The sequence below is a fragment of the Rhea americana genome, unplaced genomic scaffold (assembly GCF_003343005.1).
Source record: "Rhea americana isolate MKP2758 unplaced genomic scaffold, rheAme1 scaffold_333, whole genome shotgun sequence".
Taxonomy (NCBI): Eukaryota; Metazoa; Chordata; class Aves; order Rheiformes; family Rheidae; genus Rhea; species Rhea americana.
The window spans coordinates 111,389-138,734 of NW_028186461.1; the positions used below are offsets into that span (position 1 = coordinate 111,389).

The 27,346-nt window shown below is 41.5% G+C and overlaps 1 protein-coding gene across 1 annotated transcript; it reads left to right on the forward strand.

Moving 5' to 3' along the window:
* On the forward strand, positions 1–27,346 carry AHCY (adenosylhomocysteinase). Its single transcript, XM_085311140.1, has 9 exons — positions 1–324; positions 3,208–3,283; positions 5,062–5,214; positions 12,407–12,519; positions 15,730–15,937; positions 16,770–16,857; positions 17,796–17,913; positions 23,194–23,388; positions 26,386–27,346. Exons 1-9 carry the CDS (start codon positions 1–3, stop codon positions 26,515–26,517), a joined length of 1,407 nt encoding a protein of 468 aa, XP_085167266.1. The 3' UTR covers positions 26,518–27,346.

Genomic DNA, 27,346 nt, shown 5'->3' on the forward strand with positions numbered 1-27,346 from the left:
ATGGAGTCTGTTCCTTCAACTCTGCCTCCCAGCTGTTCAGTGTTCAGTTCAGCTGTTGCAGCCTGCAAGTGTGTGAGTAGATACCAAGCCTTCAGCTATTTAAACTCCAACACCTGTCCTCCTTTGCTTGCAGCTGACATCAGCCTTGCGGACTGGGGTCGCAAGGCCATTGAGATYGCAGAGAATGAGATGCCAGGGCTGATGAAGATGCGGGAGATGTATGCTGCATCGAAGCCGCTGAAAGGTGCACGTATTGCAGGTTGCCTTCACATGACAGTGCAGACAGCAGTTCTCATAGAGACCCTTATAGAGCTGGGAGCTGAGGTAAAGTATCTTTGAGTTTCTCCTTCCATGTGCTCTTAGGTAATGTTCTGCCTAGGGCACTGCTTCTGTTTGTGTAACTGCCCTAGGGGATCCTGGCAGATTTCTGAACTTCTCAGAAGAGACCACACTGCAGTCTCCAGGTGGATGGATTACCTCTTTCTTCAGCAAAAGGCTTGTTGCCTGGAATGCATATGCCCTCGAGTTGCAGGCAAACTGCATCTTCCTGAGTACCCATTTTATCCAGGGCAGGGTTGATGGCTTCAGCCTATAAGCAGCTGTCTGTACAGCACCCTGAGGAGCTGTGCCAAGAGCTGCGCCCACACAGTTGTGCTGTGCTCAGGCATGTCCTGCTGTTGCTGGTATGCTGGTAATGCTGAATCTGTAGTGACTGTCTCCAATGCAGATTAACCTGGATTAAGAACCATACCATGTCCTGGTAAAGTCAGCAAAAATTAATGAAGCCATCTGAGAGCGCCTTTTGTCCCTGGAGCTGTGCAGGATCACAAACAACAGGAAGACAGTGATCAGGGCCAGAGACTCCACTGACTCTGAATTCACTACGTGACTTTGGACTGGTTACCTCAGCCTGTATTAAAGACTGAGATGCTTACAAGCCATCTACTGCATCGCACCCTGTGCCTGGTTTGCAGAATGAAGTCCAAACGTCATACAGGGCATGAGCGGAGAGCGAGGCATCTTAGCACAATCCAGATAGCTTGTCCACTAAGCAGAGAGCTGACTGGAGCTTGATGATGGATTATGCAAAGCACAATGTTTCATCAGAAATCCCTTCTCCCTGAAGTTTAGCTGCCTGAACCTAGGCTGCCCAGAGGTATCTCTACCTGTGTGGAATCTAGATCCTGGATTCCTGAGAACAGGTACCTAAGTKGATAAGAGTTTATCAGTGTTACACTGATCAAAAGGCACTGGGAAAAGGGGAAACTTTTTTGTAATAGCCTAAAGGTTAAAGCTTAGGAAGTGTGGGATTGGTCTAGATATTTGTAGGCTACATGTTGTTCTGCATGGAAATGTTGTTCAGCCTGTTCAAAGCTGTTTTGCTCTTGTAAATGGTGCGGTGCTAAAGGAGGCTGGGGAAAGGAGCTCTGACCTGGAGATACAGTCCAGGCTTCATTCTAACTACTTATTCCCTCAGAATTTAAAACTGAGCACTAGCTACTAAATTTGCTCTTTGCTGCTCCTGTTACTGTCTCCTAGTGTGGCTGGCCTAGGCAGTAGCTGGGTGCTTAAGCATTGTCAGGCAGCTTTAGCTTGAGCCCAATGCCAGATTGRTCTCCCCTGGGGTTCATTCAAGTTACTAGGGGAAGTACCTGCAGACCTTTGGTTCCTCTAAGAGTAAGTTCAGGTTGCCCTAAGATGTGTGCTGTCATGTTAACTTGGGACTTGATTGTGAGCGCCCTTCTTGTCTTGGTGTCTACATGTTTGTTTAGACTTTGACTTCTGTTTGGATTGAGCCCTGGTTCATCTTTTGTGCCAGAACTTCAGTGCCTGGGAGGGAGGAGAAAACCTGTAAAGAAAGTACACTACATAATGAGGATGTGCCTCCCTGTGCAGCATAGTGAACTTAACATCCCTTTTTTGGCTAGGCTAACAAAGATAGTATGAATACTCTGCTTCAGTTCAGCAGGAGTTCTAAGACAGTAATAGAGATGTATCCTCTTCATAACCAGGGATCTATAAGGGTACAAATATTAGTCTCTGAGCCTATCAGGTATGCCAGTTATTCTTGAGTCTGTGTCATTTTCACAAACTGGTGTTACAGATCTGGGGATGCAGAATTTAAGTGGCTTTTATTTTGTATCTTGTTTCAAGTGTAAGTAATATACAGGTTTTCAGTATATTTGAATTTCATTCAAATATTCATTCTCCTTGTGGCATTTGTACTGACATGGTGGGAGCTCAGAAGAATGCAAGTGAGGAGGGAGAGGGCTTGACTTCATGAATTCAATTTTCCTATACTCCTTGCAGATATGTTTTCAGTAACAAACACTGGTTGTGTAGGCCTAAATGGGGAACCACAGGGCTTGCTACTGTAGCCTCGCTCTGAAGTATACCAATTCTTGATAAAATTGGATGTGTGTGTGAAAACAGGATGAAGGATTATACCTTATTGCCCCCTCTCATTAAGATTTGTTATAAATAAGCATGTGTATACCTGCCAGTCAGCCTTGTAGGGGATAGAGCCACTCGAGCATGTGGCTGTCAGATGCAGTGCTTTCTAGGAAGCTGGTGAGTTGCAATAGGTACACAGACACTTTTCAGTGCAACTCAGCAACATGCTGTTGCTTTTCTAGGTGCCTGAGCCTAGTTATGAAATCTGTGGAAAATGCTTAGCTCAGCTGGAAAAGCTTCCATGACTGGAGCACAGAGTGGGAGTTGGGTGAGCATAATCTTAAAGAATGCCTGTTGATTGAGTGTAGCATTTCAGCTGCGTTTCTGACCCTTCTGAGTTCTAGCAGGTGTGTTGCTGTGTGTCCGCATTCTTCACTGGACACTTGCTATGTGGCTCTCTTGAAAACCTGAACTTTATTGACCCAGACTTTTTAAACTCACCATACTGTGCACTTGCAGATCTATAGCTGAATGTATGCTGTGGCTGYCTGGCAGAAGCTCTTTTGAGTAAGGAGATGGCTGAATGTATGGCACAGCTGAAGCTCCATTGCTCTCTCTCCCTAAGTAGCATTATTCTCCCTGTCCTAGTTAGATACTTAGTTTTCCTGTAACTTCTGCAGAGCTACTGAAAGGTCAGAAATTTGCACTAATATGCCATTCTTCTCTTGCTCCCCTTTTAACTTCTATTTCTGGATGAGAATGCCTGATATCTCAGAACTTTGCTCAGCAAATAAAACCTTGATTGTTTTCCAGGTACAATGGTCAAGCTGTAACATTTTCTCCACTCAGGACCATGCTGCAGCAGCTATTGCGAAAGCAGGTATCCCTGGTAAGCCTATGTTCTAATTTACTCTGAATTAGTGTGTACTGCCTGTTCTAGCTAAATCAAATTGTGTAAAAATCAAGCTTTCAAGAATAACCTTTAGGATAGAAATAGCTCATCAAAGCAGTGGTTATTACACAAGATGACACTTGATTCAAGCTGCGTTGCATCAGACCTAAGAGTGACTGATCTTGTCTGCAATGGCTGCAAGGGATCCAGACTGTGTGCTAGCGRCTTTAAGTCTGGTTACTAAGGTAATTAAACTGGCTAGGCAATAAATTGATGCCTTGGATGTGTTTAGACATAGGTGCCTGGTGCTTTTCATTAAGTCTAGTGCTAGTTGTTGAACAGGAGATGCTGACTGTAGTGTGCTCTATTACAGTCGGAGTCAATGCTTGATATATTTTAAGGCCAAGGCTAGGACCAAACATCCCTGAAGTGGTTTGTCAAAATGCTGCTGTTTTATTTTTGTTGCTTTCCAATAAATAGAAATTTCTTGCTGATCAGCATGAATACATTAATCTGTGGCACTCTTCAGCTTTAGGACATACAGTCCTTGTGAGTCTGTATGCTAGGAACTGGATGGCCTGAATCTGGGTGCTCACAGAAGCTAAATCTCATTTCTGACAGCCTGATTCTGTTTTGGGCTGTCTTCCATTTCTGTTATAATTACCTATGGCTGCAAATCTTTTCCCAGCTGTGGTCTATTATAAGCTAATGAAGGAAATGGTCCCTTTTTTGGGCTCCTGTGCTGTTACTAGCTGTGTGCATCACCTCTTGCCTGTCTATGGCGTATGATGTCAGAGGACCTGGGAGACTGTCCAGATTGGATATCTTCCTCACTGCTCTCAACCACACCCAAAATTCAGCTGAAGAGCAGTTTAGGGATGGAATGTTTAAGTTCTTGATCTCTACCTTGCTTTGTAGGCCTTACTGTTTTTGTTAATATTACACTTTGCATATTGAATTTACCAGGTCTTGAAGGAATGCTGATCTTTGTACAATCGAGGTACTGGTGCATGTTTCTGCAGAAAGGGTGTTTGCAGAAGTGGTTCTTTGTGGCTCAGAGTTGAAGTTTTCTTATACAGAAAATGAAAATAGGGCAGTTCAGCAGGTGTCCCACCTTAGGGTATGTAAACTGTATGCTTAGTGCATGTTTGAATAGCAGAGTACTGCTGAGACTCAAATATAGCATGAAATTGGGAATACAGATGCCTAGAAAGGTGAAAGTACTGCTAGTGTTAGRTGAAAAGTGTTAGTGGTTGCAGCATGTTACTGGTGGTAGATGTACTGGTCTRGATGTATATGCTAATATAGCATGAAGAGCAGAGAAGGCCCGGCATCTTGGATTTTAGCACTGTGCTGGAGAGTAGAACTTAAATTCAAGGCTAGTGAAGAGCTTGTACCTGGTGATTAGTTCATGCTAAAGTGTGCTACCTCTTTTGGGTTGTTTTAATCAGTGCATTTGCCTGTATCAGTATATCCATTGTCTCCTGATTCCTGGTAACACAGAGTGAAATAAGGGAGAAAATGGGGCATTGTTGGTATCAGTCTGGTTTAGTTTGCTTTGATCTGTCTCTCTTAACATAGAAGAGTAAGAAGCGAGCAGATAAAAGTTTTGACCAAGTTTGTGGCCTGAAATATAAGATGAAGTGACTTCACTTCTCATGCTGGTATCTGTTTCTTGATGCAGAAGTCTCTTCTGACCTCCAGATGCAGGTAAGCATCTGCTCTGCTATGTGCTGAGTAAGAAACTGGCTAATTGTGTGTTTTTTTCTATGTAGTGTTTGCCTGGAAAGGGGAGACGGATGAGGAATATCTGTGGTGCATTGAGCAGACCCTGTACTTCAAGGATGGGCAGCCTCTCAACATGATTTTAGATGATGGTGGAGACCTTACCAACCTTGTTCATACCAAATACCCACAGCTTTTGAAAGGTAACTTGTAGCCTGTTATATCAGGCATAGCTGCTCTTGGCAGGCCATTTAGGTAGGTTGTTTGTGGGAATTCCATGCTTGTTTAAAAGGGTGGGGAGAGGAGGGATAGGCATGTGTAAACAGGCTATAATGTATGCAGGAAAATTACTTACAGTCCAAGACCAGAATCTCTTGCCTACAGGACTTGTTTTTTCTGCCTGTGCTTTGTAATATACTGCTGTGACYTGTCCTTCTGGCCATCCTTCTCAGTGCCTGTTACCTGAAAATGACAAGTGATGCTGCTAATGGTGCTAAATGTTTCCTGGAAATGGGYTGTGTTTTAGAATTGCTTAATGGCTACTGCTTGCAATTAATATTTTTTAACATYAATGCTTTTTCTTCCTCATCCTCTTAGTGCACCTATGGATGAAATGACAACCTGTAGCCTTTCTTGGAAAGGGAACAGTTTTCTGCAGTAAATAAACTACAAGGCATTCACTTTTATCCAATTTGTCGGCAGTCAAAGATGCTGATGGAGTCAGGTTTGGGACTCTTGCTTTGTTGATTTATTACCTTAAGTGTAGGTTAGTAAAACTGAGAATAGATTGTGTGATGTGGCTAACATGTTTTTGTAAAATGATTTCTCTGAAATGAATTTGGCATGAACTCTAGTAGCACACTGATCTGTGCCAGCAAGCGTGGCAGCTTCTCCTTAGCGCTCCCAGCATACGTAGTCTTTGCTACTGCTGCAAGCCACAGAGGTCCAATGTTGCCAAAGGGCATGTTTGATCTAGGATGTGGAAAAAAACTGAACAGGAATGTGTGTACAGAGAAACTAAGCTGATACCATGAAGTGTGCTGCTGCTTGTTCTTGGTCCATGGAGATGGGGTTGCTGGAGAAGCATGCTGGAGCAGCTCTGTTCTGAGTCTTGTGCTGTTTTAAGAGGAAGATACAGGAGGGAAATAAAATCAGAAGGCATGCCACAGGTAGAGCTGTATGAGTGTAAGAGTCTGGAGTTACTTCCTGTCATTGTGCTTGTCAGGGTAGGTAAAAAGGAAGAGGAAACTGCTTCTATGGGACCATATTCACTTTCTGCCACCCTCATCTTGGTGTCAGTTGTTCTTCTGCAGTGAACACCTTACTTGGTATTATTTAAACTGTAATCTGAGATTTTCTTTGATATCTGCTCAGCCAAGCTCAGATCCCTACTCTTCCATCAAAGTTCTATTTTGCTTCGTAGATTGGCTCTGTCTGATGTTAGATGACCTCTTATTTTCCTGCYGCTTGATACCAAGAAATGTCAAGATTGGTCATGACACTCTCTCCCTGGCGTTATTGGGGCCCCAAAATGCATTTTTCRTGTTCATACCCTCTGTTCCGCAGGATTGTTCCCCTGCTGTGCAACTACACTTGTATCCTTACTTCTGAGGGTGTTTGCACTGAGCTGTCTTCCACATATCTGGAATTCCTATTTRCCTCTTTTTCTCCCTTCTAACCTCTCTTCCATTTTACTTGTCCCTTGCTCTTGTCRTACAAGGACCAGTATAGTATGGTGGAGTGGAGCACTGGTTGAATTGTCTCCTGTCTTTGCATCCCTCTCTGGTCTGCCATCAAGAGCAACATCCCTAGTGCCTGTGATTGCTTCCTAAACTTGCAGGAATGCATTGCATTTTTAAGTAGTCTAAACTAGATGTCTTACCTGTCAACATTTTCTTTGCCCAAATGTATGTGGCATCTGGACTGACAGTAGTTGAAAAGCCTCCTTGCAGCAATTCACAAACTGACCAGGAGTGATCTCTATGGGAGCAGATAGAACTTGATCTGTTTTGCTATTCGATCCAACTCTCCTCAGAAGTAGGAAAACTTCTTGAAACGGGCCCACTGCATAGAACCTTGATTTCCTTTAACTGAGCTCTACACTTAGTCCTATGCTTAAAGGCTGTTTAAGGCTTTAAGGTTGCTTAAATGTAGCAACCACCTATGTGGCATCCTGTGTATTTGTATTGTGAAGATAACAGAGGCTAACAAATACGAAGGGCTTGTGATATTTGAAGGTCACTGAAAATGGATTAACGTCACAGTTCAGTGACCTCTTTGGGGGCAAAGTAGGGACAGCAGTAATGTCAGCAGAGCAGGCACAATATTTGAAAAGACTGAACCTTGAGCATGAGAGACATTTCAGCATGCTATTGTTCTCTGAGATGTGGAGAAAGCTAATTTAGTGAAGATTCTGCCATCAAATGTTAACACATGCAATTGAGCTGTGCATAGAAGTGAACAGCTGAAAGTGCCATATGCCAGTTAAGGATTGGACAAGTTTTTTGGCCTAATTTCAGAGGGGGACCTGCCTGCCTGTCTTCCATGTTTCAGCCACTACTAAGTTAAATAGGTTAGCTGCACATCAGGACTAAACTAGTAGTTGAAAATTGGTCTCTTTAATTCATTCAAGTTTTCTTCAACTATTGTGTTGTTAAATAGACGTGGAAATTCTCAACAAGCTTTTTCTCTCCCCTAATCCAGACTGCCATTAGAGGGCAGAATGACTTTGTACTACTGGATTATTCCTCTAAAGTGTCCTTAAAAACAGGGTAACTGAAGGTACAAGAGGAAAAACTTCAGAACTGAACAGAGGAGAAAGCCATCTGAGCTCACAGAAAGAATGTCTGTGGTATCTGTGCAAAAGATTTCTCAGTCCTTTCTGAAGAGCAAATGGGAATACTTATGATCTATTAATGCAGATTTGTTCATTTATCAGGTAGGAGAGCAAAGCAGCTTTGGATATTTAGTAAGATTTTTTTTCTTAGTTTAGTTGCTGTAGGCTCTTCTCTGTAGTCCATTCTGTAAAAGGTCATTGAAACTAGTGATGTAGGCAGTGTTTCTTACTGCAGAGTTTCAAAGTGGGTTAGACCAGATATAAATGTTGCCTGGGGCAGCAGGGAGGCCTTTGTGAGGGAAGGGAAGCTGCTGAGTTACATGACATCAGATTCTCTGAGGTAAAGGTATCTTAAAGGTAAAGAAAATCTGCTAAGCTTAGAAATGTCAGCCTGGACAGCTTTTGAAGAAAGRAGGAGTGCATGTCTGTTAGTCTTCAGGGGGCAGTTTTGAGTTGGAAATCTCCGCCACAATCTGCAGAGATCCCTTCACAGGAAGGGAATGATTGTGCCTAATGCAGACTGTTTGCACTGAAAAGCTGCTGCTTTTGGCAAATTGCTGCTTTTTGGAGACTTGCTACAGCTCCCATATTTTGCTGTGCAATAGTGTTCTTTAGTTTTTCCTGTCCCTTCAAACAAGATTTGAAGGTACCAAAACCTGAACTCATTCTGTCTATATGTAACCAAGCTGACTGTAGCTAAGGGTTAATTTAAGGTCTGATGACACAGACCTTTGGGGGCAAATCAGCTTCATCAAGAGCCAGCTTTCCTTCTGGAGGTGCTGATCTCTATTTATGCTGTACAAGTGTTTCTAACTGCTGGTCTGAGAGGCAAAAGGGAGGCTAATATCTCTTGGTTTCTGTTTGTTTCCCTCAGGACCAGTGAGTCTGAGCAGCCACCTGGCACACTTTGGGTTGACTTGCTAGTGAGAACATCAAAGCCAGATCTCTCTTCCCAAACTAGAAAGGGGTCAGCTGGCTGCAGAGCTACTGGGGAGTTGTAATTTGTGACATTTCAGCTGGGAGCTCCCTGGAAGTTTTTGTTTTGGTGGGAAAAGTAGTGTTTATGGCATTCTACTTAGCATGAAGAAATTTAACCTTTCTAATTTTTTAGACTCTACCTAGACATCTGTCACTGGTACGGATTCGATTTTGAAAAATGATTTGAGTCAAACTTGAAGAATTAAACTGAAGTGGTCAGTCTGCATGGTGTGCCTAGTTCACCTAGGGGTGGGAGCAGTTCACCGCAAATTTTTAAAGCACTAAGCATGATTTTAAACCAAGAAAAGCATTCATGTGTTGCTAGCCTAACTAAAGGTGTTGAGATGATTTAAGATAAACTGCTACACATGGTCACATTTGTGGTGAGTATGAGTTTTCTTTCTGCTCCCTTGGCATGCAGGAGGTTCTCCAAACATTGCTGTTGCTCGCACTGTCTTTGTGAGTCTTTTCCTTGCTGCTTTTTCTTCCAGCAGCACGTGGCAGAGTGCAGGCTCCCCTTGAGATGCTGGGGCTCACTGCACCAGGACCACCACAGGTACCAGGGTATGARAGGAGCTGCGGCTTCCGCAGTGGTGGTGCCCATTCCCCCTGTTCTGGAGTGGGCATCCTGCAGGCCACAGGCGTTTGTCTCCCAGATTTTTGCAGAGGGGATCCAGGAGGCTGCTCTTTCAGAAGGCTTATGCCTTGAGCTTTGAAAGTGACTTTATTAATAGACTTCATTCTTTCTCACGTGTTTCGGCTTCAGGAGGAATTTGAGATTGCTCTTTTCTTCCTTTAGCACCCTGCTCACAGTGCTTTTGTCAGGCCTGGGCCATGGCTGCCCCTGGRCTGCCAGCCAGGCTTGGTTGTCACTTCAGCTTGCATTTCATCCCCCATGGTTGTGGCAAAGCACCTAGGTCCCATTCCAAGGGAGCCAGGGTCCTGAAGCCTGTTTGGACATCCTGTATCTGAGAAACTCTGCACCCTCAGGTGACTGGGCGCATGGGGCTGTGCTCTGAAACCATGCTTTCCCTCTTCAGGTGGTTATCTACTCCTGCAGAGCCTAGTGGGTCCTGGTTGTTCTTGGTCCCAAGACACCTCTGGAGCCTGCCAGCCCTGCAGGCCTGTGTGTTGCTGCTGGGCTCTCCCAAGGGTGACTGGCCTTGTCCATTTGCCTGTCGTGGACAAAAACAGTTGTACAGCTTTGGGATGCAGGGTTGGTTAGCCCAACTTCTCTTCTGTCCTTGGGCTGTGCCCTAGCCCTGTGACTACTTGTGACTGGTTTTCTTTTCTTCTCCTGGTTACTAATCCTGTCCTGTAAGTTTTTCATATGTGGGTCTTGACATATGCAGTGGTCAATATAAAATGTCATTTTCAAGTCAGCAAAACAATGTATTTGATCAATTGAGGCAATATCTAGTGAAGGAAACTTAATGTTCTTCACTATACCTTAACTGTGGATACCTTTTTGTTTCACAGCCATTACAGCAAGTTGTTTTGATTTCTGTAGTAAATTTTCAGTCTTAAAATGATTGCTTGAGTGGCTGGGGAGGTGGCAATATTTGGATATATAATATTTCTCTTCACTCCCCCAAATTAATAAACTGCATAAACAATTTTCTGGATTTYGCTGGAGGATGGTAGGGGGCAAGTGACAGAGGTCATTTGCATAGATGGGCAAGATCATCTCACCACAGATCTCTGATTTATGTAGATCTTAATATTTGTTGTTTTTATTTATCCTTTTTTACATGTGAATCTGAATTAGCTACAGGTGTCACCTGGGTCTCTCTATAGGGATGCTACTAGTATTGGTATTAGCAGAATTTGTTTTTTCCCCTCAGTGGCTCATACCTGAGCAGATGTGTTGCAGCATGTGAGCAACCCCACAGCAACATGTGGATATTGTTCAATGATGTTAATGAGACCTAACCTTTTCTTAAATAGTAAAAAGTGTATCTGTATGTACTTCCCAACTTTTAACTGCAGAAGGTTTTTTTTTTTTTTTTTTTTTTTTTTTTTTTTTCCTGCTCAGGCTGACAATTAAATGATTTCTGGAGTGACTAAGCATCCTCTCACAAGATCTATTGAGCATGAGGGAGCAGCATCTCTGAAGTGCAGTGAGATGTTTGTGATCTTTGTTAGTCTTGATACAGTTAAAGCAAGCAGACATATGAACGCTTCATTCCTTCATTTCACCTATTACATTATCTGCCTGCAAGTGGTGTTGGTGACCTGAATAGATTAAATGGTCACTTAATACTTTAAAAAGTAAGTCAGATACTTAGCTCTCCACGATAACCTAGCTATGAATCCTTGCTCAGACAAGTGACTTACTCTTCCATGTTTTTGTCTGGAGAAATAGAGTAGATGGCTATACAACAATGTCTGTCGTGAAAGCTCTGGTATGCTCGGACAGACACACCTTCAGTAGGCAGAGCCTGCTGCCACAGTGACGTGATCTGTCACTGCCCTGGGTTGCTGGCGGGAATGTCAGATGGCCAAAGAAGACAGATAAGTTAACCTTGAGGAGCAGTACTGAACATCTTTCAGTACCAGCTGTTAATTACTTAAGCTCCCAGCTAGGTTAATATTTAGATCATTTTAAAAGATAATGAGACCATTATACAAAAGATAAGTTTCTTGTCTCTTTGTAAAACTTTCTATGAAGCTTTTTTCTGAATTTAATTTTGTAGAAAGCTGCATCAGGCTTTATTTTGAAATTTTAGTTGTTTATTTTTGTACTTAACTTGTCAAAGGCATGTTCTGGCTGCAGAAATGCTAATGGACTTTGTGCTAAATCAGTTGTCTGTCTTGTGTGAGGGTTTATCAATGAAAAAAATACCATCTTGATGAAGCTGACCGCTCTGTGGTCCCACCGGGGCACATACTGCTCTTTATTTCCTCAGTAAAATATGTAGTATGGTTGGCATCAACAGCCACTACATTTGTACTCAGAAATAGCTCTGGTACTGATAATGGAGTATTAATACATGTGTTTAACTGCTATAGAAAGCATGCTATGGATGATCTAAAGAGATCAGTTTTATGGTTGAGAACTGGAAAATCARGATCTATGCCTATCTCTGCCACAGACTTCTTGTGTGGTCTTTATCTACCTACATGTTCCTTTTCCCACAGCTGGAAATGGGATGCTCTCTGARAAGGGCAACAGAAGATGAAATCAGTAATGCTTTCAAATCTCAATTGCTTGACTGGAATCCTCCTCCCCTTTCCTTGCCTGTCAATGTTAATTTTAGGAATGGACAAGGGATTTCCTCATTGTTTCTTTGGAAAGCTCTTCACCTTCCAACAATTGTTGTGGTATTCCAGCTGATTTCCTCTTCCCTCTCGTTCTTCCAAAAAACTTTTTATCCTGTTGTCTTAATTGTATTGTGGGGGAGAAACTTACTTGAAGCTCCAGACTAGTGCTTGAAGACCTGGATGAAGGTTCTCCTCTCTCCTCTGCTTCCTGCAGAGTGTTTTTATAATGAAGGCATCTAGAAGATGCTCTTGTGACTGGATGTGTTGATTTGCAGTGTTAATTCCAACTAGGATGAATCCTTCTTCTTTCTTCATAGGAATTAAAGGTATTTCAGAAGAAACAACCACTGGAGTTCATAACCTGTACAAGATGAAGGCCAACGGGACCCTGAAAGTGCCAGCCATCAATGTTAATGACTCTGTCACGAAGGTAATGCAGCTAGTACCTTTGTGCTATATTTTGCTGTCTGGTGACTAYTTTGGAGTTGTGATGCTGACATTCCCGTGCAGGTATTCTTGCCTTGCAGGGCTGTCCTTGACCTGATACTGAACAGACTTTCACCACGTTGTTAAAGTGAGCCTATGTGTCCTTAAAGCGAGCCAGTGAAACCTGCAATGTTTCTAATGTGACATGCCATTGTAAATAGTGCTCCTGTTTTTAAAATATCAAGTGTTTGTGTATAAGGGTATACATTCTTTTTATTCTGCATTATAACAATATGAAAAGACCTCTGGAAGCTATGGCTGCATTAGGCTAGAGTCAATCCCTGTGGCAATGGGCCTATCTTCACTTAATAGTATGTTATAGCCCATGTTAGTCTGGCACAAGAATAGCAAAGTAGAATGGTAAAAACAATTATGACTGTTGTCCTAGGGTGCAGCTGCTTGAGTGCAGGTGGATAAAAGGCTGCTGTCAGTACTGATCTCTAAAGAGTGACCTAGGTCAGCTTATGGCTGGTAAAGGTGGGTTGGTATGACAAGGTATTTCTGCAAGTAGTGTTTATAGTAGATAGGGCAAGAGGTATTTGTTTCTTTCTTGGTTGTACTTCTGCTTCCTGAGACAAATACTGGTGAAATGAGGGTAGAGAGGAAATGGTATTTAAAGGGTGCTGATGCTTCTGGTTGTGGATGAAGTACTAGTGGGATTTTGAGGCATGCTCAAAGCTTTTGCATCAAGATGCTTTTCAAATCTAGTTGCTAAATCTTTTTCATGGTGCCATACTCCATTTAGTTCAAAATAGTTTTTTAAGGTGGAAAACAATGATAATGGTTGATGTGTAGCTTGCCTGTGCAAAATGGCACTTCTAGGGCAGCCCTCTTTCAGTATCCTGTAGCTGTGAGAGCACTCTGGGGCTAACCTCAGTCTCTAGCATTCTCTTGCTGAACACAGCATTTTCACTATGGTTTGGTCTGTTTTCTCTGCAGTTTGCTGTCTGCAGAATTGCTCCTTTCTACTCACAAAGATGTGCCTGGCACTTCTATTCCCTAGCCAATAGGCTGGAGTCCAGTCACTTTTGGAAGAAACCTGTTGCACAGCATCYTTTTTGCCTAGATTTCTGCCTCCTACTCAATAGCTATTAATACTGTTCAGTAGATTTGGAAATTGAGATATTTTTAAAAACCCSTCTTGAGTGGGTTAGAGTTGAGCTAACTTTGTTCTACTGCCAAATTATGTGCTTATATTCAAGCATTCTTTGTCATTTATGTAATAAAAGATTCGTACTAATCATGGTTATAGTTCTTCAGGAAGACACCTAATAAATTGCTCCTCTAGTTGGATATTTTGACTTAGTGCCAGCTTTTGAATGTAGTCCTTCCTATACTAATATTTGCAGAGAGGACAGGGCAGGCAGTCCTGTTCCTCTCCACCTCTGCCACCCAAACATATTATTGGGTGAGACAGATAGTACATCTGGCATTCTGCTGCCTTGCCACATGGGAATTGGACTGCACTAGCACYGGGAAGGCTTTGATTTCAAGTGGGGGATTTGGTGATAGAGAATCGGATTTGACAACACTGTTTTCCTCCACAGGAGCACTTACAGTGCAAGGAAAATCTGGTGGACTAGAAAAGAGAACCATTAACTGTTACTAGATTTGGAATTTAAAGCATTGGTAACACAAGATTTCTGAATTATTTATGATAAATTTGCCCATGCAAATGCCTGCTTATGGGCACTGAGGCAAGTACTTCTGGATGTGGAGAATGACTTACTGGTAGGCAAATGGCCAAGTCCTGAGGGTATGAGAACAATATGAAGCTCTATTTTGTAACTGCTCAGATAATGTGTCAGAGTTATATCTGCAATATGTTTTGCACACAGACATTGTTGCATTTTTTATAATAAAATTTTACAGCCATAAGCTGTGATACTGAAAGCCAAATCTAAATACTGCCATGTGTTTCTTTCATGTAACATCACTTACTATACATGCTATATGACACCAGCCATAACTGCAAGATGTTTCCCTTTGAAAGCTTTATGCTGCTGTTTGCATTTAAGTACGCAATCTTAAGGCTACTTTTAGTGGACAGAGCTCTACCTCTGTTGTATAATGGCAGGAGCAATTAATGTTTTAAGGCTGCAGAAAGCACAGCTGTAGACTTTGAGACCAGAGTTTTGCTGTGGATGGCAAGTTCTTCACCCCTGCCTTGCAGAGCGTAGCATGGCCTTGGTAGCCAGGTTTCTTCAGTTTCTGGCTTCTGTAACATTTCGGGTAACCAAATCTGTTTATCCAGCCCGTCTTTCTGGCCAAAACAGAGGATCTAGGGAGAAAATGGTAAAGTGTCAAAAATCAGCACAGCAAGATATGTATCTAAATCAAGGAAGATGTTCAGGTGGAATACTGTTTGATCTCTGAACTTCTGACTTAGCAGGAGAGTTTTGATTTGGAGGTCTGGCTGCTGGTAAGCTGATAAATTAGGGAGATGTTAGATGGTGCGTTAGGAGATGAAATCCAGGGGTTCTTGGTTGCAGCTTATGGTATCATGAAGTGTTACTGACTTTTTCTAGGGCTGGGCAGTGGTGAGGTGTTGCAGCATTAGTATAACTGGTCCTAGAGGAAGAAACAACCTTGATCTTCATGGGCTGCAGTGTGCCTTGCTCCTAGTCTGATTGGTGTAGACAGCTTGCTGCTTGTCGCTTCTGTGGGGTGTGTGTCTCAGATGTGAACCTGTGCTAACTAACTGGCCAGATGTTCTTGTGCTTTTTGGCTGTCTGTGGCACTTGATTCAGTTTGTGGAATAGCGGTAGAATTGGTGACCATTTGCTTAGGGAACTCAGACTTACCTCTGTATGCAACAATTGTTTGTGCTTTAAGCTGAAGAATTCAGATTATCTGTAGCAAACTTTTAACAAGTCCAAGCTCTGGCCAGTGATCACAACACACTTGTGAAGTGCTTCTCACTGGGGTGCACTGAAGCCTGTGTCTGTTATAACTACATAGAGTAAAAACAGATAAATAAAACCATCAAATCTGGTTCTTTTCTTTGCATCCCCCATTGTAATTATTTAGCTGACTGTCCATCTCCTGGTTCATAGTGCTTTTGTGTAAATCCATTTTGGTTCTCTAAGGGACTTCTGCTTATGAATGACTTTCATCTCTTCTAAGTTGTTGCTTTTTTTTTTTCTCTCCTCAGAGCAAATTTGATAACCTTTATGGTTGCCGAGAGTCCCTCATTGATGGCATCAAACGTGCCACAGATGTCATGATTGCTGGAAAAGTGGCAGTGGTGGCAGGTTATGGTGATGTGGGCAAAGGCTGCGCCCAGGCCCTACGGAGCTTTGGMGCTAGAGTCATCATCACTGAAATCGATCCCATCAATGCACTACAGGCAGCTATGGAAGGTGAGAACTAATGGAAATACAGAACTCAGTGCATCTCATATGGGAGTGTCTGTGCAGAGCACTGAATGTTACTCTGAAGACAATTTCAATGAATTTTAACCCTGTCCTCTTGTGGAGGTATAAGTGACTTTGACAGTTMAACTCAGCTTGTGAGGAACTCTTGCCTTATAACTCTGCCTTCCAAGGAGGAGTTCAGAATAATCCATGAAGGATATAATTGAGTCAAGGATATTATACAGTGAGAGAAGCACACCATTTCATGATGCTGTAAACTTGGTTTTGAATAGTTTGATTGCTTTCAGATTGGACAAATCTGACTTCTAGTTTGGGTTAAGACTTCACTAGAATATCTCCACAGTAAAACAGCAGATATTGTAGAGCAATGCCATAATTTCTATGTGAAGCTGTGCTCCAGCCATTCTTTGGAAGCTGTGTTCTCACTCTTCTGTGGATTCCTCCGGTAGCAGTGCTTGTTAGTACCAATTTATTCCATTTATGCTCATACCTAATGAGAACCTGCAAGTATTGTTGGTGCATTTTTGTTTGCAGACTTGACCCCTTGAATCCAAGCTAAGAGCTGTGCCATATGTTATATATACGAACATACAATCATTACATGTGTGGATCTTCATATTGGAATTAGGTGATGGAGAAAGATGTTTTTGGTGCTACCTTCTCGTTTAGTGAGACAAGAGTATGCCCAGTACCCTGCTATCCTCTATAAATCAAATGCTGAGACAGATTTTTGACTTTTATTCATAACACTCTAGTAAGGTTTTGAACAAGTGTTGGTGGTTGGACAGGGAAATATTTTTTTTCTCCTCTTTTTCAGGCTATGAAGTTACAACCATGGAGGAAGCCTGCAAAGAAGGCAACATTTTTGTTACCACCACTGGATGCACTGACATTGTTCAGGGCAGGTATGGCCTATCCACTTGCTTTAGTGAAAAAAAAATCCTGGGCAGTTAGACTTTATACAGTCATAAGTTGTCAGCAGTATGGTGAGTGTTAGCACATAGGTCTCATTTCTGGACATCTGCATTTAGCATTAACTTAATGAGAAATCAAGACTTTGGTTTTTCAGTTCTATTGGATRTTGCTGAGCTACAATTGTTCTTGTCTTACAGCATGTAATACTGGAGAAATAAAAGGTGTAGAGGGTTAGATAGTTCTGGAGAACTAGAGCATTTGAACTGAATTCTATGTTAGGACAGAAGATACAAGCAGAAGGCAGAGGAGGGTAGGTAGAGGTTGAAAGTGATTCCATCTGTGAGTGTATATATAGCAGATTGAAAGTGGCCTGTTCTCAATAAACTACCCTGCAGTTTTTTTGTTATCACTTCTTAGATCTCAATTTATAGCCCCTCCACTCTACACACTCATTCCTGTCTTTGCCATTGTGATCATACATGTTGAGTAGAAGGTCAAAGTAAGTGGGAAGACATAAGACCACTAGACTCCAGAGATTTAAAACTASTGGGAACTTTAAAAGCATGGAGTAAACTTCCATTCTGTGCAGGAAAGMACAGAATAACTGCAGGTATTCTAGCTGTGATCAATTCAAAAAAAAAATTGTTTTACTTTCCATAATGGAAAAATATTTTCCCTCATGCTCTTATATCCTTACGAAGATCCCCTTTCTGAAAGCTTGAATAGTTTTCTCACTGGTCTTTGCATCCACACRCATTTTATGGGTGAGAAGCTCAAATGCAGTCAGTGAGCCCAAAGACTTCATTTCTCCTTGAGCAGAGCTATGAATCAACACACCTCCTGATGCTGGAAAAGAGATGGGGGGGAAGGGAGTTTGTGTTTTTTTTTTTCATGTGTGCGTTAACTGTTGTTAAAACTCTTTTTACAGGCACTTTGAGCAGATGAAGGATGATGCCATAGTGTGTAATATTGGCCATTTTGATGTGGAAGTTGATGCAAAGTGGCTGAATGAAAATGCAGTAGAGGCTGTGAATGTTAAGCCGCAGGTGAGACAGCGTGTGCATGGGCTCTCCTGCTGGAAAGAGCTCGTCAAGGTTCTGCTRCAGAAAAATGGAGTTTTCTCTTCTGATACTGATATTTCTTTCCAGTTTGTTTGGAAGCTGGCCTAGCTCTAGGCTGATAAGAATGCAGGTTGTGATCTGCTGTTCCCTGATTAACCTAGAACCAGTTGTGCATAATTTTATTGCATTGATAGTAAACAATTGGTTCCTGCCAGTGCCCCTGAGTATAGCATGGTCTATGGCAAGAGGTGCTTGGAGGGATGCATCTCTTTGTCTACGTGTTCCTATTTCCTTGACAAACATGAGTTTACCTTCTTGGTGGTGGTCATGTAAACAATTAATTGCATAATGTTCATTCCTTACAGGAAGTCAGCCTTGATATTTGGGATGTGGGAGGGAAGGTATGGAAATGTGCTTTCTTTGATAGCCACCAGCTGAAAACAATGCCAAACTTATTTTTAGAAAGCCAGCTAGATAGTGAATACAGAACAGGCCATTACAGACWGTATAATAATTAAGAACAGAGGCTGTAGATTGCCTTGGTCAAAACTTCCTCACAGGAAGTTACTTGCTAATGTAGCTGTCCTACACTAAAAAAATCTCAGTCCTAACAGAGTGCCAGTATTAGAATGAATCTCAAGATAATGTCTTCTGAGATTCTGTCAAGGTTTGAAGAAAAAATCATGCTTCTTTTTTTTTTTTTTTTTGGAGCTGTAAGCCTCAGTAAACCTTATTTGGAGCTTCAGAATTCAGAAAATTCAGAATTTTCTTCCAGACTTGGTGGTTTCACTTTAGAAATCTGTGGAGACCGTAAGTCTGTATGGGCAGAAAAGGAGGGATGTTCTATGCTTGTTCTGCTTGCATTCCCACAGTGTTCCTACCACAAGCCACAGCTGTAGCCACCCAGGAAAGTAAGGATCTAAAAATTTCAGCTTTTAAGCTGTGTTCTTAAACAGAGACAGAACTAAACTAAACTGTTTTGTAGCACCAGCATTGAGAGAAAATATCACTTAAGGCAAACAAAGCTCTATCTGACTTGGCATAAAACAGCTTCTAGTTAGCTTTTGAAGAGGGAACGTGCTTGTTGATAGCAGGATTCTGGGACAGGTGTGTGGTGCTTTTTTAACRCATCCAAATGTCTGTCTTAGATCTCAGTCTACCCGTCCAATTTTTATCACTCCTCTGTGGCTTATTGACCACTCACATCACACTCTTAGTAAACAGTTTCTTTTCAATATCCCGTTTGCTTCTGGGACACTGAACGTTGTGTATAGCTTCATATTCAGTTGAGCCTAAATTCTGACTACGTTCCAATCTATTCTTGCGTATGACCTTAGTGCAGAGCTGACTTTGCAACTCTCATCTTAGGAGATGCTGCAGATAGTTGCTTGTTTTGGGGTAGCTCACATTTCAAAACTAAATAGAATAGCACTTGGAAAAGAAAAAGAAGAAAATGGAAGAAAACTTGGACTGTTCTTGTACTCTTCCATACATACCTACTGGCTACTGCTGGAGACAGGATGTACTTAGATGGAAATTTTCCATGGTCATTCCTGTGACATGTTGGAGGCTTCATTAAGGTGAGGGTGATCTGTAGACTCGTATACTGCCAAAACTAATRAGCTGATCCCTAACTCAGGAGTAGTACTTGAGTTTTGACTTCTACAGAATCAGAGCTGTTGACCAGTTYGAATTTCAAGTTGGRCTCAGTTTGGGGAGGTTTTTAATASTATATGTAGCTACACTGTGCTAATGATACAGCCCTAGGYCCCATTTTGTGTCTGTGTAGAGTTCTTGTCCCTAAAAACTTCACAGACTTTACCTTGTATGGCAAGGTAGCTGAGCAGGTGTTTCTTGAGCAAGTACTACTATGTAAAAGCTTTTAATTTTCTGTGTGCCTTTACCAAGCCTAATTCCTGTGGTGGCTGGATAGTTGAGTGGGACTAATCTCATGCTYACTTTCAAAGCTTCGTGGGGGGGTGGAAGAAGCAGGAGGACTAGGAGGCAGAACTTGGTGTCACAGCCTGAAAYGGCCCATGGTCCACACTTGAAACAAATTAGATGGCACTGAATAGAGTTGCAGCAGTTCTTTGCATCTTCCAGGACATGGGTTAACTTTAGGTTTAGAATTAAGCTCCCACAAAGTAATCTGCAGCTTCCTTCCCTTCACTGTGTGAGAGCGTCCAACACTAATTTTTAGCACCATATGGTCACCACTTACAAGTGATGAGATGGCATAAGAATCATCTAATACCTGGGAAAGGCAGATGCGTGTGCATCATGCTGACTCATCTGTTACTTGGCTATATTTTGAAAGTAGGCTTATTCCTGAAAAGCTGGCAGCTTGTTTTAAATACAAGTTTGCACTGGGTAAAGTCCCACTCAGCTGCATTCTGATATTAAAAAATGACTTGTAACACAAGCAGAACTGTAGAGACGAAAAGTTGGGGTGAGGTCTGTGAGCTCTTGTTCTGTTAAATACATGATATATCCTCAGGAGTGGAGGGGGTGACAAAGGAAGTGCAAAACAGTCTGGAGTAAGTCAAATGCAAATAAGGAAAGTGAGGAGGCATTTGCAGAAGTCTGGAAGTAAACTTAGCACTTGGAATTCTACTTCTCTAGCAATTTCCCGAGTTTATAAATCAGCCTGCTTATCCACCTATGGATGTGGCTTGCTTTCCCAGTACTGACTTATGCCTCTGCTGCCGTTACTACTATTTCATATTTCTCTCTGTGGAAAGACATTTTGCATTTTTCTGCATTACCTTGTGCATTGAGGCTGGGTTAGCCCAGCAAATTGTCAAAGCTCTTGATTCCATGCACAAGCCAGTAGCTGTCCAGGTGTAAGTTGTGTCAGTATGTGTGTGTGATATCTTGACATCTAAGCCACCCAATTCAGACCTCAGAACAGTAGCCCTTAAATGTAATACCTTATAACCATATTAATCTGTAAATACAATGTTTACTATTAAAAATGTATTYAACTTGGAATTGTATATTCTTCTGTACATCTAGAAAGAGACATTTTTGCAAGAAAATTAGGTGATTTGAGTACTTAATGTGACAAATTCTCAGTGTTTTAATAACTTGAAATTTCCTTGCTTTTTCTGAGAGTATCCTGCATTAAATAAACTTAGATTTGCTTTTACTGATACTAGCATGTATTCTGCCATCCATCATGGAATGCTATTCTAACAGTTTTGCTAAGTCTGAATAAGATTGTGTTTTTTGCCTGAATTGAAGATGCACAAGGAACAACATGATGAGTATGAACTTGCAGGCCTCTCCCCAGTAAGGCTCCAATTTCTTGAGACTGACTTGTGAACGCTGCCATTCATCGTTCATTTGGGAGGACTGTCTAGTTGGTTTAGAGTAATATGGCTGTATCCAGTTTTGTTGGACGAGGCAGCTTCTCTACAGCTTGTGCTCATAGCTTTCTCAAGGTTCTTTAAGATTTTTCTGCTTATGACTCCTTCCTTCTTGGTTTCGTTACTTCTTCCCATCATTCTCTGATATTGCATGCTGTAGTTTTTGGGTGGACTCAGCACAGTCAGTGGTGTCCGTATGGAAGAGTCACCATCTGTAAGAAATGCTGCAACTGTCCAGTGGATAATTCTTACTAATCTTATCTGGCTGCCCTACTCTTGGAAAGGGAGAAATTAAGAATTTTGTTTAGGGCTTCTGTTTGAGGTGGTTATTCTCTGTATAAGTCATGCGGGGGGAGGAGGGGGAAGGGAAAACAGGAATCTGGCACACAAATCCCAGAAATAGCGCTGGGATTGAAGCATAGCAGGGGAAGGCAGGTAGGGAAGGTATGCAATGGCACACCTTCTCTAAAGGTTTAATACCCTTTGAACTGCTTTCTTAAAAAAAAAAAAAAAAAAAAAAAAAATTGTAGTAGACATGCAGTAAGGAAACCAAGAACCTGGATAGAGATGTTTTTGCAGAAGGTATTGTTTGCAATTAAGACTGTAGATTCTTTGTGGCTTTTAACCTAACCTACAGGCCAAAGCTTTAAGAACAAAGTCAAAAGTGGTATTTTCTCTATTTGAGACTAAAAGTATAAATAGTGTGAGGAGGAAGCTTAAGTCATTCACAATACTTGTGCTATGAAAACAAGATAAATGAATTTGTCTAAAATATGATTAACCTTGTCAAGGTTGATCTTYGGTCTTTTCAGAGATTTAATCCATTCCTAACTGCTTGGTATGACAGATAAACAAYGAATACTAGTGAATACTGAATATTCCTGTGTTCTTTGGGCAATATTGACACTTAGTTCTAAATTTTAATATTCTAACCTCCTACAGGTATGAAGGCAGTGAAGAGAAGACTCTCCCTAGTCCCTGACCCAGATAGTTGAGGAACATATTAACTGAAACAATCTCCTGAATTGTTTGAGACTTGCTTATATAGCTTAACCCCAGTCATCTGACCCTGTATGAGATTTGGTCCTGTGTGCAGTCCTGTTTCTCTAGCATAGCTTGGAGATTGTTCAGGATGGAGGACTGATAGTTTGGCTCTGAGAGCAAAGGAAGTTCACCAGAATCTAGGACAGTGTTATTCTTTACAGCTACGGGTGTTCACTGGACAGGTGGAGAGAGCCTGCTTAGTCTTTTGGTCTATTTAGTCTTTTGATTTTTTTTATTTCCCTCAGCAGGACCTGGGCTCATCCTAGGTGGTGAGCTGTCAAACTGTAAGACTCTTCAGGACCAGGTTCTTAAAACAGTGCCAGAGAGCTTGCAGACATACCACCCMGGTGTGGGCTGCTGTACATAACAGCTGAACTGTGCATGCTTTGACTGTAAAGTAATGGCCTTACTGTAGCAGCAGGAGTAACAGGGGAGTAATTTCAGTAAACTATGGACTCTGGCTGTGGCCCCTATATTAGATGCAAATACTGTTACATGTGGTGTGTTCTGTTTCTTCTGCTGTCTATCTACACCAGTTCTTGAAACTATGCATGTGGRTTACTGTTGGCAGCATGTTCTCCATTGCAGCTCTCTGAGATGACATGTGTGCAGAAAAACTAGAGCTGGGTAAGTGGTTAAACAAGAAGCATATGCTAAGATGCATGTTATATGAAATCCGGAACAGTTAGAGTTGATAGACACTGGGAATTGAGTGAGGTATCTCTCAGTTACAATTTAAGTCCATGTTGTGAGCCTACTGCTGGATTATTGACATGGAGAGGTTTACAAAGTTTTGCATGAGTTAACGTCTGTAACCTCAGCTCTGACTGGTTTTGTTTTGTTTTCCACTCAGGTGGATCGATACACACTGAGGAATGGTCGTCACATTATACTGCTAGCAGAAGGCAGACTTGTCAACTTGGGCTGTGCCATGGGTCACCCTAGCTTCGTTATGAGTAATTCCTTCACCAACCAGGTGTTGGCACAGATTGAACTGTGGACCAATAGTGATAAATACTCTGTTGGAGTCCATTTCCTTCCAAAGAAGGTGAGTTAAGTAAACCAAGTTCAGATGGGATAAGGAAACTCAGTTTTATCTGTGTTTGAATTCAGTGTGTGTCTCAGGGAGCTTCTATCCCTCAGTGAATGCTTGACTTTAGTCATGCTGAGCCTTTTGAGTCTGTAGTTGGTTGGTTCTTGTGGCTAGTGTATTGTACAGAATTGGGACTTCTGTCACATGCAGTAGGAATGTTCAATCCCCTTTYTGACTTAACCTAAGGGCTTTACCCTGAGGTGCTGAGAAGCGCTATGCTGCCTCAGGATGGTCAGGGAGCTCTAACTTTTTCTCTTCTGCTGAAAGTCAGCATTCACAACAAGCTTTCACATGCCCATCCAGCAGCAGCCTGGTGAGGCAGGGTTAAAGCTGGAATGAAACTAGAAGTCTTTCCCTCTTACTGTGGTTGAGTGTCTGGGGCCCATTTGCACCTGAGCAGAGCTTATCACAATCTGGTCCTAATAGCTTCACAAAATATACATGACACGTTCCCATTGGGTTTTCCTTTAAACTTAACTGTGGATTCTTTGTTCTTGGAGAAATCTGGATCATGTCATAACTCTAAAATTCCTTTTATAAAAATAATCTGTTTTTAATTTTCCAAAACAAGCCTGAGAATTTGATAGACACTGAAAAAGATGCTGGAGTTAAATCCCACTGCCTTTGAAATGCAACCAGGTGTGACATTAAATGTGAAAATGCTTTTCATTTGGGAAACAGAGTATGTATGTTTGGGCTTGTTTATGAACTGTTTGCTGAGAGACTTCTAAGCTTYCAAAACCATCCATTAATGATCAAGAGAAGCATACCAGAGATCTAATGTATGAATTGATTGTGTCACAGAGCTTGTTGATCATCCTCATCAGAAGAAATGTTTTATCATCAATCCTCTTGAGAAAGATAGTCCAATGTTGTTAAGGAAATTTCTAAATAACAATTTTTTAGTAGTCGTACTTGAACTGAAAATGAGAAATAATGCCCAAGTCAGTGACTTAAAYTTAATTGCATTTGTTTGTTTAGCATATGGCAGTGATCTATTTAGGAACACACATTGTGGCAAAATGCTGCTCTTTACTCACAGTACTTCATAGAAGATTTCAAAGAATAAAGCTGTCTTCATGTCAGAACCAAGGGAAGATGAGTGGAATAGCTTTCTTTGATAATTTTTTTGGCTAATGTTGCCTATTCTGTGTAGTAGTTCTGAGGTTCAAATGTAAAATTTCAGAACTACCAAGTACCCTGCATTCTATAATGTGTACTTGTTTGTCATAGCTAATTGTCAAAACGGTATTCTAGTAATCAAAGAAAATGCAGGATGGTTTTCCCCCAGAAATCTATTGTATCTGAAACTATTGTATTCTTGGTAACGAACATATCCTTTATGCTCAGCTGTCTGAATTTGTGTGCATTAGGTAAGAATATCAGCTTACCTGACTCACCAACAACTTCTTTTGGAGTTGTGGGGATAACATGTCTTACAATTGCTGGAAGTGCACCAGTCAGCCAGATGTGCATTCAATTTTTATTCCCCCTCTTTTTTTTCCTGGCRGGATCTGCCAAGCTTAAATACTTGTTTCTCTTCTAAATCCTGTCTTCCCAGTTAGGTTTTTGTTTTACTAACTGCTGGTTCTTGCCCTTTTTTTYCCCCCTCTGACTCTTATGTAGCATTCTGTAGCTTTTGTGGTTCGCTGCAGTGTTCTTTGACCACTTGATCTTTGTTTTGTAGTCATTTGTCTTGTGCATCTTTGGGCATGCTGGTTCTGAATAGAYTTTAGCAGTTCAATGTTACTGTAAGCTGGTAGAGCCCCAGTGAACTGCATTCTGTATAAACGTAAATTTTCATCTTATTAGCTGGTTCGTTGAAGTAGAATTATTTTAGAGTGGCTGCTTGTTACTACATTCCCTTTGAGTGGGARATCTAGAACTAGACACAATCATTTAGGAGATGCTGGTTCACACAGGTTAAAGATCTGGCCTTTGATTGTGTAGTTGATTTATTGTTCTTTGAGCAACCTTTTGCATCTGTTTGATTAGTATGGAGGGGGTATCACCATTTTTTTCCTGTGCTSCTGAAAATTTAGACTCGTATCTGTTTCCTTAGCAATTTCCTTAGTATGTTTCAGTAATTAAGTGAGTTAAAGCTCATCTTTGTGATATGTAACTTGACAGCACCGATCCCTTTTTAGTGCTGTCCTTTCCACCTTTGTCTCTTACAGCTCTTCCTTGCCTTCTGATGTAGCAACTACAGTTTCCCCTGTTACTGTCTTTGACTCTTGTACCTCTCTCTTGTGGTTCTTAACTGTCTTGTAACTTTATGTGCCTTTCAATCCCTGTAGTTAGTAAATGGGTATTGTCTGACACCTCTGGGATAAAGAAAAGCCCATTATGCTCAGMAAAAGTGAGGTATAAATATGCTGATATAGTATTTCCCATTGCTTACCTGGGTTTTGTTCTTCATGAAGGCATGCTTAGATTCTAGGTTTCTTATTGAATTGGTGATTCTTCAGTAAGTTTTCTTAACATGTGTACCCTCAAGATGGGATATCTGAAAACTAAATTTAATTATTTTCTATCAGTATTAGAACTTCTCTAAAATCTTACGATAGTCTAGTTTGAGGTGKTTTTTTTATTCTGAGGCTTTACCAAATTGGATATTCTTATCTCTGAGTAGTTTGGTTTCTGTTCTTTATTTGTCAATGGATGTGAATATATGAATGAGATTGATATGAACATTAATAAGCCTGTGCTTGATTTGACTCCCTGAAAAGCATGAGGCTTTTTCATCTGAATGCAGTTTGATACTTACGGTCTCAGACAGGTGATGCTGGCAGGAAAAGAGCCTGCTTATTGCTCTTCCTGTGTCAACCAGTTAAATTCTTCCTAGGGCTGTTAATGATGTTCAGATGCTCCACTACCACTGTTGACTATGACTTTCCTGAATGATAGAACTTCATTCTGCTAATATTCTTGTCTCAATGCTTTGTTTTTCAGCTGGATGAAGCTGTGGCTGCTGCTCATCTGGATAAACTRTGTGTGAAGCTGACAAAGTTGAGTGAGAAGCAGGCCAAATACCTAGGCTTATCAAGAGATGGGCCATTCAAGCCAGACCACTACAGATACTGAGCAGGTGGCACTRTCCAAAGAAAACATGCAGAGATACAACCTTCCAAAGCTCTTCTGTGTATGCTGGGATTCTGGGAACAAGTCCTTCTCCATCCTCCTCTCAGTGCTGCAGAACTGATCACTTCACCAAGAAAGTTTCRGGGTTTATTTTCCTAGTAAGAAGGGATCACTGACTCTTGGAATTGGTTACTTAGCTAATGTCATGGTGAATGCATCCCCTACACCCTCTTACTGAATTTCACTGCTCTTCAATGGGGAGAGCAGACAGAGTTCTAAATCAAAATACCTGGTTGTGTCAAACATGTCTGACAGCCTATTTGAACAGGCAAGGAACCGTCTCTACAGRGAGATCCTGTCTGCAATAGCTTATTCAAACTAGGTGAATCTTTTTATTAGGCTGTCAATGCCAGGCTTCTCTCCACAAAGGAGCCATGGCTGGGATGTATATTGTGAAGCTGAGGAAGTAGCACAGCACCTGCAGGTTGCTTGCTCTTCCTGTGGAATCAATTTAATCTCTTCAGAGACTAAAGTGGGAGTTTTTTCTGGGTTGCCTAGTCCAGCAGTTTCAAYCAAAACAAAGCCTTCTGTGCTGGTTCCATTGCAGTTCTGAAAGGGATGCTTTATGATTTTTTTCTTAACCATCTAGTGTATTGTGAATGGCTGAGGAAACCACTGAGGGGATGGTTAGGTGTTGGGGTCTTGTTTGATTCTCTGAAAACACCAGCAACATGCTTCTAGCCCAACTTGATTTTTCTAAGTTRTCATTTGTGCAGTATCTTCTCTATCAGCGTCTCAAAGTGCTTTTATTAAAGATCTGACTGTGGCCTCA